Genomic DNA, 17,200 nt, shown 5'->3' with positions numbered 1-17,200 from the left:
TGTTTGTGTGTGTGAGTGAGTATGGGTGCAAAGGGAATAAACTCACATTTAAAGCCTTGGATAAAAGAGAATCCCATCAATTGTTTTGGTGTGATGATACTCAGCAATGATGGAGTTACGTTGTAGAAAAATGTTCTTTGAAATTTTAACCGGAAACATTGTCTCCAGAAAATTGAGAGATCTGACAATGACTTAATAATTGTATTTCCTAAAAAAATAAGATAATTATTAATAATTATTAATACTGAAGACATGTAACTTGATCTAATTGCTAAATAGTACATATTTATTCACCTTATAAATTTGTATCTGGATCCATGTGGTCACATGTGTGTGAAAGCCCAAAATAAAGTCCTGAAGGGATCATTTTTGTTCTCTTTGGCTCTAGGTGGTTTCTTGCTTTCTCTCTGGAATCTAATTAGGGATGTTTCTGTTATTAGTTCTGTTTATTAAAACTTAATTTAGGTTAACCATCTTTTTTTTTTTTTTTTTAATTCAAAATCAGAGATCAGGAACTCTGGCTTTAAGATAAGGGCAGTATGAAGCAGGGCCCTTGGGAGTAGGACCACTGGTCCCATTGTGTGAAGCCTCCGCTTAAGAATTGACTCAAATAATAACTGGGGACCTGACTATATACCTGTCATTTAACCACATGGTCTGTTTTTACTAGATAGGGCCAAAATATTTTCCCTTATGTATAAGGGAAAGATGTTGGAGGACTTATATTAAACTATTTGTGAAGGCAAAATCTCTGCTGTCAGAGTTTTTCACATTAAAATGATCTCTGAGGGAAAAAAAAAACAAAGATCACTAGTTGCCATGATTTCTCCTGACAAATAAAAACATGGACTTACATTAAACTTGCAATGAATGTAATTTTTATAATTGATATCACCTAAATGCAAAGTTAGTAGTAAGAATTATTCTTATTTTACAGATGGAAGACCACTGACAAGATTTTTTTAAGGCAAGATGACTGATCTAACTATGTTAACAGTTAGGAATAGATACAATACTACAACTAGATTTTGGTCATCCCTTCTTTCCTTGGTAGATTAAAAATACTAAGAACGCTAATATTAAGAATCCTTCTAAACATGGATGGAAAATAATATGTCGATGTAGGGACAGCTCTACAGAACTAGATACTACACGTCAGCCCAACTGGAGTAGCGAAAACCAGATTTACTCTCTCACCTGGAAAAACGGGGGGGAGGGGGGAGCAGGGAGGACAAAATACATGAAATAATAGTTTCTAAGTCACAGGACATCAAGTATTGAAGGGGATGGTGATCCCTAACAGATAAGAAGCTAACAAGATGAGCCTTACAATTGCCCCAACTGACTGCCTTAAGAGTTTACAAGTCACCGCACAGGGAAGGAGAGCCAGAAGGAGCCCCGCAGGCGTCCTGAGTGGAGGAGAAAGACTTGAGTCTGGACAGACCTGTGGCTAGGCTTCTCCATGCAACACAGGAAAATTAGCATATTGCAGTTAGCATATTATCTTGCCTTCCCACAAAGATTCTTTATCAGAAACACTATGTTTTCATTCTACTTCCTTATTTAAAAATGCTTCAATATGTCTAATTTATCATTGTACTGATTCCACAGAATATGATTAAGGATTTAATATATTAACTTTCATCCTTTGAATTGTTCCCATTAGGAACAGAAGTAACCAGGATCATCCCGTAAAGCACAGGCGTGCATGCTGTATGGACTATTCACATTCTGAAATGGAGCAATACATTCCGCAGCAGCAGAAGCCTGTAGGTGACTCATAAAGGTCACCCTCACCCACATCATTACAATATCCCAGCAAAGAGTTTGCCAAACCATGACCAAAATGAGGAGGAGAAAAACATATCTGCCCCACATTAAGTGTCAGCTCCTAAATTCTGTACAGAGATATTAGCTTAATAGCTATTTGTCATAGTTGGGTCATACTGAGCCCAAAAAGCCCAACCAGTTACTCAGGCATTAGCTGCATGCTTTGTTCTGGGGAGGGCTTGATCCAGCCAAGGCAGCTATGGCAGCAGAGCAGACCCCAGGGGCTCCTACTACCTCTGCTTGTCTCAGTGGCTTAACCCAGACCCTCATCCCCCAGGGATCTAGTCATCATGCCCTTCATAGGCTGGGTGGATTGCCATGTCCATTTACGGTCACGAGGGGGCAAAGGAACACCTAGAAAACCCAATGCCACTCATATTCCTGTCACCATCATGTAAAAACAGCCTTACATCCTCCTGACGAGAAGGGGCACTTATCTCTGCCCAAGCCGATCTCGTCTCACCTCTTGGTCTCTGATAAAAAGCCAAAAATGGTTCACTATCCAACCCATCACACATGGATCGTCTATTGGGAACACAATGGAAGAGAAGTATGTTTGATTCAGTGAGAATCTGTGACTTGAAGGGTGATATAAAATCCTTGCAGAGTACTGCCTCTGAGCTGCTGTCTCAGTGTGTCTTCACCACACACACCATGACAACATACCCTCAGGGAAGAAGTTTCTGGGTGGCGGAGTATGTGATACTTTGGGATCCCATGGTTACAGGCCTATTCCTGCTCTTCCTTTGCTTTCAAGATGATCCCCCAACCTGACATAGTGTTAGCTGGTGTCTCATCTCAGTAAACTGAACACTCCATAAGCCCTCAGGTACTGATGATGTTGGATGAGGCCCTCCAGAAAGAAGAGCAAACCCATTCTCAGAATGTGTGTCTATTCCACTGAGAACGAACCACTGGTCTTTCTAGAATGGCTGGTTTGACCTGCCTCATAAAGCAAGGATGCATTCATCTGTTGCTCACAGTGACATTTTGCTGTGGGGGTAACTACGCCCACTTTGGTAAGCTGGAGTCCATGCTGGCCCAGGAGATGTCTAAGTCTGTAGGTGCAGATGACATGACCTTCCTCTAGAACCCCAGGGGGGTGGCATTTGAGTCTCCTGCTGCAGCTTGCCACACATGCTGCAAGATACCTTTGACCCACAGTTACCTCTAATACAGTAGCACCTACCCAGTGACGCAGAAAGCAGGGCTGCTGACACTGCAATCTAGACCAGCGACAGAGCTCTTTCCTGCTGTGCGCCCTACTCAGAACGGGCAGCCTTTTGCATCATCCGGTAAATGGATCAGAACACTACCCTTAGATGTGAAGTATCTGCTGCCTCAAAAACCCAGAAGCCTCACCAGGCATCGTGCTGACTCAGTTCACAAACTGAGCAGTGGATGACAATTTTTTATTGGATGACCATCCTTCAGCCTCCGTGTTATCCATCCTTGATCTTGTCTAATGGTACGAATGGAGTAGTACTCTCACTGGCTACCCAATAATTTTGCCCCTAAGGGTGGTCTATTTTGTTAACCTTCTCCCTAACTCTCTGCAGGCCAGACCCCCCAATAGCTAACCATTCTCACCTCTGTAGTCATTATAATTGTGCCCCCTGACTTTTGGCAATTAGGCACTGCCACTGGGCCACTATTAGGTTCAGGTTCTTATCACCCATTACCAACAGCATTAAACTTTGTAATAGTTTGTTTCTATTGTCACCAGAAGCCTACAGTTACCACTCAACTACTTAGCAGCCCTTGTGGCCCTCTCAGCAGTTACATGTCTTTATGGCTTTGTTAGATGGTTTGTCTGGTGGGCCTACTTCTATGAAACATAATCATCTGGTGAACTGTCCAACCAAAGATAATCTATCCATTCCAGCATACCCACTTCCTTCAACTTTTAATCCTTCCTCCACACTCTGTCACAATAATATGCTCACATTTCAACTTTGCTTGGAATTAGCCATTGCTTTTTCCATGCTTCTAGGAGCCATCCTGGTAGTGAGTGTACACCATCTCCCAGGATCCCAACCAGGGCGTTAAATACTATTAATTTAAGATCGCTCTTATCCTGCAACCCAAGGACCCTATGTGGGTGCTATTAAAATTCTATTAAATTCTCCCCTAGTTTACGACCTGACTCTCTTGATCTTCACCCTGCTTCCTGTCTCATGTACTCCTCAAGCTCCTCCCAGTTCATGCTAGCCAATTCTTGCAGCTCCTTTGGGGTAGACTCTGTTCTTCTCTGCAGGCCCAGCACCTCTCCAGCTGAGTTTTCCTTAACCTGAATGATAGTTACCTAACCCTGATCAAGATCTAGTAGCCTGGAGATAGGACAAGTCCTAAACGGGGCACCTTTTGCTTGGGGAGAGAGCTCTGCATTGTCAGCCAGCTTGGAGGCGGGGCGGGAGTGTCTGCCCTTACCAGAGAGGGGTGGGCTACGACTACAGGCTCAGGAAGTTCACCAGTCTGCACAGTGAACATCTTCAGCAGCATCCATTCAGATGCCTCCACCTCACTTGTCAGGGTCCTGGGTTTGCCCAAAAAGTGCCCTGACCACCGCATAACAGACCTGCCTTCTTGGCAACTGTCTTTGAAGTCTATCCATACAGACTATCATGTCCTGTGCTTGGGCCTCAGCTTTCTCAGCAACCCTGCTGCAAGAGATGAAAACTAGCTCCTGTGCATCCAGAGGCCCTCTGGCTTTAACACCTGGCTTCCCCCGGCCCGTTATTGCCCTCAGCTGTTCATTACGTTTCTATAGAATAAGAATGGCCTAGCAATAGCCATCCAACCCTTTTATCCTCACAGCTACAATTTTCTCCATCCTTCTCAAATGCCAGCCGACGCACTAACACATTCCTCTCAAGGACACCATCCCAATCCATCGCCAGCGCAAGGTGTACAATTGGAACCTGTGCCAGCAACTGCCTGTTCTCCACTTCCACAAGTGATGGGGTCTGGCCGCATAACTCTGCCATCTACCACTCCATTAATCTCTTACCGATTTTGCACAGCAGATGAAAAATGAAGCAGTTTATACAAAAATATTGGAAATGCTTTCCAAAATAAGTTTAAAAAGTTTAGAACAAGAACTATCAAAAGTATATAAGTGAAATACTAGATTTATTCAAAGACAAATGCATAATGCATCTGTGTAATACTACCGTCTCTGTCTCTGTGTCTCTGAAAACTAGCTCTGTAGTCACCTTTGTCTACGCAGTTAGGCATTAATAACAGGTACTGTTCAGGGCATACACTGTGAAAAAAAAAATGAATGAGTAATTGCTAAAACATACATATCATGACTCCTTAAGATAATATGAATATTTAATGAAAATTCAGCATTTAACATCTGACTCTCATCCTGTGGACCTACAAGGAAAAATGCAATAATTTGTTTTACCCATTACCATCTTACAAAATCAGACAGAATGAATATAAGCAGTGTTTTTTAATAAAAACAGCAATTTAATTTCAATCAAATATATTACCACCCTATTCTTTTATCCTGTATATGTATCTAATTGGCATAACCTACTGATTACTGAAATCAGTAAAACTCCAATCCATGATGCTTCAATTGCTTGGATCAATAAACATCTCACATCCGGAATTCATTTTTTCTTACACTATAAGCCTGATTATCAGTTCCTATAAAAATGCTATGCCCTACTCCTTGCCCCCGTGAGTGGAACTAGTCTTCCGCACAAGGCTAAGTGACAGTACTTCTGAACATCCACACCCAATTCATCGAACACACATATTCTGGCTCCTCTCAGACACGGTCACCCACGGGCAAGCTGCTCTCCTAGTTGTCTTGTTCCTCATAGTGAGCATAACCACTGGCATAGGTCCTTCCTAAATTCAAATTAGTAAATAAATCTGATGACTCAGCATCTGAATCCTTTCCAACTTCATCTTCCTCCTCTTCATCATCCTCTGCTTCATCTTCATCTTCCTCTTCATCATGGTAGCTGCTATCACCATACTTATCGGAAGAAAGGTTCTTCCAATAGGCATCATACCCAGAAGCTCCATCTCCCTCTTCGCCTCCAGTCTGCCTGCCAAATTTCAGGGAGCGTGCTGCAAAAGACAGATATGTACATGGCACCTTGTTCCGATTCTTTACATCTTCACCTTCCTCTACAGTATACAAAATTGTATGAATTTGATTGGCTGCTTCTTACTCCCATTTTCCTAATTTCCTCACTTAGTACTTCACTGGAAAGAAAGGAGACCTTAGTAACAGCCATCAGTTCTATCCTACTCAGAGTCTATATACATACCATACATAACAAAAAATAAAGACAACACTGTCATTTCACTAAATCTAGAAAAAGTTGGAAAACAAAATAAGAACAACAGCACTCTCTAAACAGAATTCAAATAAGGCATGTTAAAAACTAAAATGCTCTTCATTTGATGGATTAAAATTTTATTTTCAAATCACAGAACTGTTGATTTCATGTCATTACATTTTTCTTAAGAGAACTACTCTATACTTCTGGTGTCCGACAAGACAAAGCCCTTCATTTCTTCTAAGAGGCAATATGGTTTAGTGCAAAAAATCAGCAAAACCATCAGTGTGAGACTCATTGTACAACTACATCTTTGATTAAACAAAAGTACTGTCAGAGTCATTTAGAATTCTGGTTCCACTCTATGGAACCATCCATTCTATGTTTCTCTTTAACAAAATTATAAGCTGTGTTACTACAAGCTTGTTTGTAGTAGTGTTATTCCTTCATAGAAAAGTTATATAAAAACCACAAAACAATTTCCTATAGTAGTGATATATTACATAATACGCATAGCTGCTCAAATACCACACACCTACAAAAAGCTTCAGAATGAATTCCTACTTCCAAGCACTGAAGATTACCAGCACTCGAATATTAAAGATTTATAGCTGCTCAATTATTTAACAAGGAAAGCTTCAGCAAAGGCAGAAAAATCACTTTTTGGTCTTAAATTTCAGTATTCACTATGTCATTAACTGAGTCAAATGCCAAATATCAAAGTGAATGATGGTGTATTTCTTAAGTTAAATTGAGAAACTTCACCCACAAATTTTCCAAGGCTGTAAAATTCCATTTGCTTAAGAGAACACATTCATCTTTTCATATACGAAGAAGAGGCAAAAACAAAAATAGAAAGAGAAAAAAAAGAGATAAATGTTGTCTAAGCAAGAAAGTAAAATCACTCTATTGATATTTTAAGAAGAGCCTTACTTGACATGCTGAGATCCTTAGTTTCCTGAGTTTCGTGTCCACATTTGGGGCAGGGAGGCTGTTTTCCTTTTTCTTGCTTAAACACTTTGCTCCTTGTGTGATCATCACAGAAACAAGCCTATATAGGAGAAGTAAAAATAAGCAAGTAAATAAATAATTCAAAAAATATACAAAATTATCATTCAATATTTCCAGGAAATTTAAAGGCAGTTTTGTTAGGGTAGAGATTAAGACTTTTGTTAGGACTGGTCACACTCCTGATTTAAATTTCTTAAGGGAAATAGTCTTTGCCAGACCTCTCTGAACTATGACCTAACATAAAGCAGAAACTATATACAGGGTATGACTAGCCACACTGATTCATTCATAAATAACACAAAGCCCCTGATGACATAATGGTGAATAGCGTATTCACCCTCACAGATATATAACCTAACCAGGACACAGACAAGAGGAAAGGTAATTGCGAGACACTGTGCACTGAAAGGGAAGAGCAGCGGAGGGGCACCAAACCAGTTACAGGATTCAGGAAAGGCTTCCTGGGAAACATGACATGTTGGCTGAGATCTGAAGGAGAAAAAGGGTACAGGAGGGTAAACAAAATTGGAAGAGGAATCTAAGGCAGAGGAAACAGCATAGACAACACCTGAAAGCCATTTGGTCAAATTGGGGCAGATCTGAGAGAGAAAGAAGAGACAGGGTTAGGACCAGAAGAATCAGAGACATGTTTCTGACAGGAAGTGAATTGGCTGCACCTGTTCAGTGATCTTTAACAAACGGAAATGCTGGAGACAAGATCTAAGGAAACAGAACATTATGGAAATCCTCACTTTACTCAAACTCTCCTAAGCAAGTGAATTTTGATGCTAATTAAAATATACCCTCAACATTTTGGTCAGAATATTCTCCATAAACCTAAGGTGTAAAAACACTGAGCCAAGATTCAGGAGATATGTGCATTAGTGTCACATTAGATAAGCCAACTGGATGACCTTTGGAAAGTCACTCAGCTTTCCCAATTCAATTTCACAATCTCCAAATTAAAGAAGTAAACTACATAATGTTTAAAGGCCCTCGTAGATTAATTTATAGCTACAGCTATAAATAATCTGAGGTGGAGGAGTACTGGGAATAAAAACAAAATCTAAAAATAACAAACAAACAAGTATACCTTACAACGGAGACAGGAATGCTGACCAAGTCGATTGCATGAAACACCTATGGGCAAAAATACATAATACATAATGTCCAGATTCAAACTTGGAACAAAAACACTATTTTCCACAGATTTATATTTGAGGTATTTAGATCAATTATTAACATTTTTCTTGTCTCATAATATAACCTAGAAGACACATAAAATGGATGGAATCCCCAGCCAGGAGGAAGAAAACAAAGTGCACATACCCAGCATTCTTTCGCTAGTATGGCACTAATGATTCTCCAATCTTCCATTTCTCCAGATCCAGGAGATGGCAAACTTCATTAATTATATTTAGAAAACTGAAATGGTGAGACATCCTTTTTTCCATGGCACTGGCTGAAGTTCTTCCCTTTATCACATAATGCTTAAGTCTTAAAAAACGGGGCGCCTGGGTGACTCAGTCGGTGAAGTGTCTGCCTGCATGAGGCTCAGGTCATGATCCCAGGGTCCCGCGTGGGGCTCCCCGCTTAGTGGGGAGTCTGCTTCTCCCTCTGCCCCTCCCCCTGCTTGCGTGCTCTCTCTCTCTCAAATAAATAAAATCTTTAATAAATAAATTTTTAAAAGAGTAATTTTCTCCATTAATATATAATCTCTCCTGATGACACAGGCTATTGCCATTTTTTGCATAACTTCTGATAAGGGAAGAGAATATGTCAGGTAGAAAGGATGGCTATGAAGAGAAAATAATGTTCAAGTGGGCAGTAAAAGATGGGAAAAAATCCCAAAATATTTTATTCCTATTTTAGTCAATAAGCCATGTTAATTTTGGTCACCACCTATAATTACTGAGGAAAAACCTAAACTTAAATGCAAATACATCAAAAAAGCCAGAATGTCTGGCACATACTGACTGTGCCAGAAATGGAAAAAGAAAAAAAAAAAAAAAGTACCAGAGGTAGAGAGAGAGAAAATAAACTAAGCCTTACCCTAATAAAGCCTGAATATAAACCATTAACTTCCAATTCACTTAGAGGTCTTGAAATAATAAAAAGGAAAACAAATAAAAGGAAGCCTGTCTTTTTAATGCAAATATTTGACCAGATGTTTCTAATTTGGGAATTCTCTTACTTAGTTTTGCATGGTTCATGGGTAGCCTTTTTAATATGAACAGGCAAATATTTTTTTTAAACTCAGAAATGATGCTCTTAATTATGTGTATTATTATTGCTTCTGTCCAACCATCCTGCTTTCTTCCACAGTAATGCCAGTAATTCAGTTGGATATGTATTATTTGTCCTACGTGTTAATAATAAAAGTTAAAAATCAACTGAGTATTTACTATATACAGTTGACCCTTGAACAACATGGGTTTGAACTGTCCAAGTCCGCTTATGTGCAGATTTTTTTCAATAAATACAGTGCAGTGCTTTAAATGTATCTTCTCTTCCTTATGATTTCCTTAGTAACATTTTACTTTCTCTAGTTTACTTTATTGTAAGAATATATAATACATACAAAATATGTGTTAATCAACCATTTATGTTATCAGTAAGGCTTCTGGTCAACAGTAGGCTATTAGCAGTTAAGTTTTGGGGAAGTCAGAAGTTATATGCAGATTTTCAACTATGCAGAGGGTTGGTGCCCCTAACCCTGATATTGTTCAAGGGTTAACTATATTAGGCATATATAAGTATACCAAATTACTCCAATAATAACCATATTATTTCATTCAGTCTGTGGGGACAAAAATCTGAAATCTCAATCATTTCCACCTGAAGATACGCCCAGAGAGTTTTTTGGCTCCTTCTTCATTTGGTCCAAAAAAAAAGGGGGGGGGTATATTTAACCAAAATGTTATAAATCTCTTTTAAATACATAGCCAGAACACATCCTGGAAGTACAAAGCTCCCAACCCAATCTCCCAGTGTACATCAGGCATTTCTCTTTGTGGTTTTTTTTTTGGTTTTTTTGTTTTTTTTTTTTAAGATTTTATTTATTTGACAGAGAGAGAAAAAAAGTGAGCACAAGAAGGCAGAGCAGCAGGCAGAGGGAGAAGCGGGCTCCCCACTGAGCAGAGAGCCTGATGCAGAACTCGATCCCAGGACCCTGGGATTATGACCTGAGCAGACCTTAACCATCTGAGCCACCCAGGAGCCCCAGGCATTTCTGATATAGAATCTTCTCCTACCTCCACTACTTGAGTCATCGACATGCCACAGACATGATCCCAAGAAATAAGTTGTTGCCTATCTTACCCTCATCCTTTCTTCTGGGAACTCAAACTAGGATGGAACATGGCCCTACCATTCTTCTTTCCCTAATTACCTCAAGCCACACATATGCACTCCAGTTCACTGCCCAGTTATTCCTCTCCCCAAGAGTTACAATCTTGGACTTACATAAACAATGCATTTCTCCCAGATTCTAAAAACACTTTGACTTTCCTAGTTTTAAATTAGGGAATGGTTTCCATTCTAAATCTATCTCTATGTCTTCAGAGTATTTTTAAAGAGAGCAGGTTGCGATGCATGAAAACCTGCTGATAACAAGCCATTTTAAATCAGAAGTCCTGGAGCCATTTTAATTATTTAAAAAAATAGAGGCAGAGTCAACACGTTTTTTTTGTTTTTTCTTAAAACATCCTTCCCACTGATAATGCGGGTAAATAAGTATTTTAAAGAACTTCTGGATCTCCCAATTCCTAAGTAAAGTCAAACCTATAAATGATGAGATATGACCAATTAAGGGGGTGGAAACAAGCTATAACTTTGGGGCCTATGGGTATGGTTAGGAAAATATTTCAGAAAAAACAAGCACTGGATGGCAACCGGCAAAGAAAGAATGGCAAGAAAAAAAGAAGTAAAGAAGATAAATTACAGTAAACCAAAGACACCCGGGAACCTGCAATGAGCATGACCTTCATATCAGGTATCAAAGACATGATGACAGATTTATCTTAAAATCCTGTCAACTATTCTGCTTTTGTATTTTTCCTTTGTCTTTTACTGAATCACTAAAACTTTCTGATGAAATTACAGTCTTATCACTCACAGTTGCCCATCTTTGTGGTTCAAATGCTACAAAATACTCAAAGCTCTCAAGCTCCAAATAAAGTAATTCAATTTTTGTATTATACATTTTGCAGAAGCCTAAGAACGGCTCAAAATTGCTATCTACTTTGAGATGTTCTTTAACCTTTGAGAGTTTTTCTGTAGGAATATTTTAAGAATTACATATATATGCATTTATATATAGACATATATTAAAACTGGTAACTTATCAACTTTAAATTTATAGGAGAATATAGAGACTAGCATTTCATATCAAAACAAAAACCAAACTCAAGGAAGTAAGTATCTGGGGAATTTCAGCCTTTCTATAATGATATCAACTATTTAATAAGGGCCTTCTAAGTAAAAGGTATCATAATAACACTTTATATGGATTCTCATTTTAATTAACTCTTTGAAAAAGAAATTAGCATCTTCCTTTAATATATAAGGAAACTCAGCTTTAGGAAGATTTGGTGATTTGCCCAAAATCACATAACCCCAGTAGGTAGAATTTAAGTAATGTTTGACTCTAAATCTTGAGCTTTTGAGAATCAAAAATAATGCAGAAATTATAAAACACAATCTATCTATAAAGATAATACCATTGATAATACCCAGTCAGTAACACTAGTTCTCAAACTGGAAGTTACATGACAATTATGTGTGTAGGTAAAATACATACGCCTGCACCTACCACAGACTTGAAAGAATCGCCAGAGATGAGGCCTGGGTGCCTATGTTCTTAAAAAACCTCCGCAGGTCTTTCGGATGCATACTTTTGTCTAACAGTCACAGAAACCAACTAGCAGGAACAAACCAGGGGTAGTATCACATATCACTTACTTGAAGGCATTTGGAAATTTACGTGGGTTGGGGGCTGGTAGGGGTGGGACTTGTTATAGTAACTCGAACTTGGAGGTGAAAATGACATTTCGTACCCAGGACCAGGAAGGCTACAAGTCCTATAGTGTCTGATCAATCCCACATAACCAAGAACTGACCCAACCAAAATGCCAGTGGCATCCCTACTGAAAAAAACATTATGTGGTTCTGAATTTTTTTTAGAAACAGAAAATAGATATTAAGTTGAATTACAGACCACAAAAGCCTGCATGAAAAACTAGATTCTTTTTTGAGTCTCACACTTAAAACTATCAAGAATCCTGGGTATAAAGGACATCTAATTTATAAAAACTTACATTTGAATGTTTCCGCCTCTAAGACCTGACAGCTGGCTTGATGTTCAAATTGATCATCTTCACAGAGAAAGTTATGACAAAAAGAACAACTGAATATTCTGCCTCCTATTGAATTAAAAAACAAAACGCACAAATGTAAACATGACAAATTTCAATTTAAAGAAGTCACAAATATCAATTTAAAGAAGTCAAGCGATTTATTTCAGAATTACACCAAAGTAACACAGTAGTTTTTGTTCTGGTAAAGGCTGCAATGAAAACTGCCAAACTCAACCATAAAAAAGTGGATACTGATATAAAAAGAGCATCCAGAATATTTCAAAGTCAGCCTTTGCTTACAGTAAAGTTCACTGCTCGTACGTAATCACTCACCATGGTCCCAGACGCCTCGCTCACACTCCACACACTCAGCGTCAGTAAGAGGGCAGGCACAGGCGTGTGTACTGAGACATTTCCTGCCGTGGCAAACCCAAGCTTCGCAGAAGTCACATATTGCACCCTTGCAACCAAGGAACACACAAAATTAATCTCTGTCACTTGCCTGGCTGCAACCATTGTTTAGCCAATGGCAACCATCAAAACTGTATACATTTAGCAATTTATCAACCCTCAGTGATAGTGGGTGACTTCATTAAATTTTGTTTAAGCCAAAATTAAAGAAAGTTCTCTGAAAATCAAATTACTTCACCAACAGGTATTTACAATATAAAAAAACCTGACTATAAATCAAAAGAAAAAGAAGGGGAAAACTACACACTTAATCCTAATACTGATCATTAAAGTAAATCACGGATTTAAAAGTGCTGCCTTCAAACTGAATTCTAATTCGAATGGTGTCCAGAATCCACATTTAAGAATTCTTATCTACAGGGGCGCCTGGGTGGCTCAGTCATTAAGCGTCTGCCTAAGGCTCAGGGCCTGATCCAGGCGTTCCGGGATCGAGCCCCACACCAGGCTCCTCTGCTGGAAGCCTGCTTCTTCCTCTCCCACTCCCCCTGCTTGTGTTCCCTCTCTCGCTGGCTGTCTCTATCTCTGTCAAATAAATAAATAAAATAAAATCTTTAAAAAAAAAAAAAAAAAGAATTCTTATCTACAGCAATTACAGTAACCAAACTGAATTTTTTTAAATTAGAAATATTTCTGACTTAAGAAAATTCGTTCCTGAATCATTTACAAAATGAGTCACACAGCTTTTCTAGAATAACTGGGAAATATATTAAACTTCTGTCAGCACCTTTTTTCTGTTAAGGCGACTTATGCTTTGAATCATCACTATATTTCTTTGTGGAAAAAATTTAAAATAAAATACATAGAATTAAATAATAGGGTAAGACTCTCCAATTCTACATCAAGATAAGATAGACTAAATCTTTCAATAGCACAGTGACATCTATAGAGTATTAATTGCTAGAAAGAATCTTAAGAAAATGGGACTAGGGACACCTGGGTGACTTAGTCGGTTAAGCGTCTGCCTTTGTCTCAGGTCATGATCCCAGTGTTCTGGGATCAAGTCCCGCATTGGGCCCCTTTCTCAGTGGGAAGCTTGCTTCTCCCTCTGCCTGTTGCTCCCCCTGCTTGTGTGTGCTCTTTTTCTCTGACAAATAAATAAATAAATTCTAAAAAAGAAAGAAAGAAAGAAAGAAAGAAAGAAAGAAAGAAAGAAAGAAAGAAAGAAAGAAAGGAAGGAAGGAAGGAAGGAAGGAAGAAAGAAAGAAAGAGAATGGGACTAGCTGGTCTTTCCTTTACAAGTGACAAATAGGGGCCCAAGGCTTAAGTGCAAATCCCAGAGCTACATTACAGTGGAGCTGGGATTTAAACCACAGTGCTCTGAACCTCAATTCAGTGTTCTAGTATTCAAGACTCTGTAACAGAAGTAGTAAAGAACAAATAGGAAAGATGTTTTTTGAGCTGTAAAAATGGATTATCGCTGTGGATGGTAAATCCTCAAATATATCTCTTGGAACATACAAGGTTCTAGCAACAAGAAGATGACACACTAAACTGAGTAATCCAGGAGAATTTACAAGAGATGATTTCCAAAGGACAGGGAATGGCTTAGAAAAAACATAAGGGATGATGCAGTTACCACCCCTGAGCCTAAAACACGGGGAGTGGAGGGAGTTACCAGAACCTTGAGAGAGGGCAGTGTGGAGAGGATTACCTGGCCATACGGAGAGGAACTGCGGCTAATCCATGTCCAAACTAGGATAAGCTAATAAAACCCAGGCTGTACTGTCCTCCCATCTACAGGTGTCCTGCCAGGGTTTTCCACTGGCTGAATCCAAAGGGAAGCCAGAAGGTAAGAAAGCCATTGATCCAGTCCATACACAGAGGCCAGGTTCCCAGGGCAAAGCAGGGTAGAGAAGAGGGAAGAGAGAGGGAATTTCAACAGGAAACTAGAAGATTCCCAGAAAATCACTTTTCTAGAATTTACAGCTAATGATACATGAGTCTACTGAAATGTTTTATATAAGAGATCATTCACATTCATACAACTTAGTGAATTTTTTAAAAAGCATTTGATAAATTTGGACATAAGCAAGCTACCAAGGAAGATTACACTGATTTATGAATAAAGATAACACTGACAATCCTATATTTAAAATGTGGAGAAATTCACAAGATACTGATGAATATGTCTAGTTTCTTGCTTCTGTAAGATATGCGCACGTGAAATAGATCATATAAACATGCGCTTCAAGATAGAAAATTATGTTCTTGGGAAGTTGCTATAAATAAAGTATCTGCTTGACATAGAAGTGCTATTACTTTCCTTAGAGAATGAAATTTGGACCTGAGCATAGAATCACACAACAGTGGGGCACCTGGGTGGCGCAGTCTTTTAAGCATCTGACTCTTGGTTCCAGCTCATGTTGTGATCTCAGGGTCATGAAACTGGCCCCACGTCGGGCTCTACACTCAAGTGTCAAGTCTGCTCGGGTTTCTCTCCCCCTCTTCCTCCGCACCCACTCCTCTCTCAAATAAATAAATAGATCTTTAAAAAAATAAATAAACCACACAACAGAATACAGTAAAATTGGTTAGAGATATTTTTTCGTGAAAAAGAGAGCAAAATGGATCACACATTTTTTTTATTACAGCATACCTCATTTTACTGTGCTTCATTGTACTGCACTTCACAGCTAGTGTATTTTTTATAAATTCAAGGTATGTGGCTACCCTGCATCACCGGTGCCATTTTTCCAACAGCATTTGCTCACTTCATGTCTTTGCATCACGTTTCAGTAATTCTCACGGTATTTCGAACTTTTTATTATTATTATATTTGTTATGGTGATCTGGGATCAGTAATCTTTGATATTACTACTGTAATTGTTTTGGAGTGCTACAAACCGTGCCTGCATAAGACAGCAAACTTAATCGGTAAATATTATATGTATTCTGACTATTCTACCAACCAGCTGTTAGCCCTCCTCTGTCCCTCTCCTTGGGCCTCCCTATTTCCTGAGACACAATAATATTGACATTAGGCCAATTAATAAGCCTACGATGGCCTCTAAGTGTTCAAGTGAAAGAGTTGTACATTTCTCACTTTTTTTTAAGATTATTTATTTATTTATTTATTTGACAGACAGAGAGAGACAGGCAGCGAGAGCGGGAACACAAGCAGTGGGAGTGGGAGAGGAAGAATCAGGCTCCCAGCGGAGGAGCCTGATGCGGGGCTCGATCCCAGAATGCCCGGGTCACGCCCTAAGCCAAAGGCGGGCGCTTAACGACTGAGCCACCCAGGTGCCCCCATTTCTCACTTTTAAATCTAAAGCTAGAAATGATTAAGCTTCGTGAGGAAGGTAGGTTGAAAGCTGAGACAGGCCAAATATAAGCCTCTTGTGCCAAATACTCAGCCAAGTTGTGAATGCAAAAAACCAAACCAAAACAAACCAAAACAAGCAAGCAAAAAAACCCCAAAAAAACCTCTTCAGGGAAACTAACAGTGCTACTCCAATGAACACACGACTGATAAAAAAAGCAAAACAGACTTAATGCTGATATGGAGAAAGTCTGAGTGGTTTGGATAGAAGATCAAATCAGCCACAACATTCTCTTAAGCCAAAGCCTAATTCAGAGCAAGGCCCGAACACTCTTCAATTCTATGAAGACTGAGAGAGGTGAAGAAGCTCCAGAAGAAAAGTTTGGAGCTAAGAGGTTGGTTCATGAGGCTTAAGGAAAGAAGCCATCTCCCATAACATCAAAATGCAAGGTGAAGCAGCAAGTGCTGATACAGAAGCTACAGCAAGTCATCCAGAAGATCCAGCTAAGATCATTCATGAAGGCAGCTACACTGAGCCACAGATTTTCAATGTTGACAAAATAGCCTTAAATTTGAAGATGCTATCTAGGACTTCCATAGCTAGAGAGAAGTCAGTGCCTGGCTTCAAAGCTTCAAAGGACAGGCTGACTCTCCTGTTAGGGGCTAAAAGAGCTGATCACTTTAGGCTGAAGCTAATGCTAACTTAACATTCTGAAAATCCTGGGGCCCTTAAGAATTATGCTAACTCTACTCTGCCTGAGCTTAATAAAAGGAACAAAGCGTGGATGACAGCACACCTATTTACAACACGGTTTACTGAATACTTCGAGCTAGTGTTGAGACCTGCTCAGAAAAAGGATTCCTTTCAAAATATTACTGTTCACTGACAATGCAGCTGGTACTCAAGAACTCTGATGGGCAGGTACAATGAAATTAATGCCATTTCATGCCTGACAACACAACAT

At 39.2% G+C, this 17,200-nt stretch overlaps 1 protein-coding gene across 8 annotated transcripts in view; it reads right to left on the bottom strand.

The window, feature by feature from the left end:
* The window catches only part of ZNF330 (zinc finger protein 330), a 118,210-nt gene that overhangs the window by 92,261 nt on the left and 8,749 nt on the right, over nt 1-17,200 (bottom strand). For all 8 annotated transcript variants that reach the window (XM_057310087.1, XM_057310090.1, XM_057310085.1 and 5 more), the window contains exons 6-11: nt 12,839-12,965; nt 12,467-12,571; nt 8,242-8,288; nt 7,071-7,188; nt 295-5,922; nt 47-208 (exon numbers count right to left, since the gene is read on the bottom strand). In XM_057310087.1, coding sequence (XP_057166070.1) covers nt 5,648-5,922; nt 7,071-7,188; nt 8,242-8,288; nt 12,467-12,571; nt 12,839-12,965 — 672 coding nt within the window. In that variant the 3' untranslated portion in view covers nt 47-208; nt 295-5,647. The remainder of the gene's footprint in view (nt 1-46; nt 209-294; nt 5,923-7,070; nt 7,189-8,241; nt 8,289-12,466; nt 12,572-12,838; nt 12,966-17,200) is intronic.

The sequence above is a fragment of the Ursus arctos genome, unplaced genomic scaffold, assembly GCF_023065955.2.
Source record: "Ursus arctos isolate Adak ecotype North America unplaced genomic scaffold, UrsArc2.0 scaffold_11, whole genome shotgun sequence".
NCBI classification, from domain to species: Eukaryota; Metazoa; Chordata; class Mammalia; order Carnivora; family Ursidae; genus Ursus; species Ursus arctos.
The sequence above is the reverse complement of the archived record's forward strand: the minus strand, read 5'-3'. Positions and strand labels throughout refer to the sequence as shown.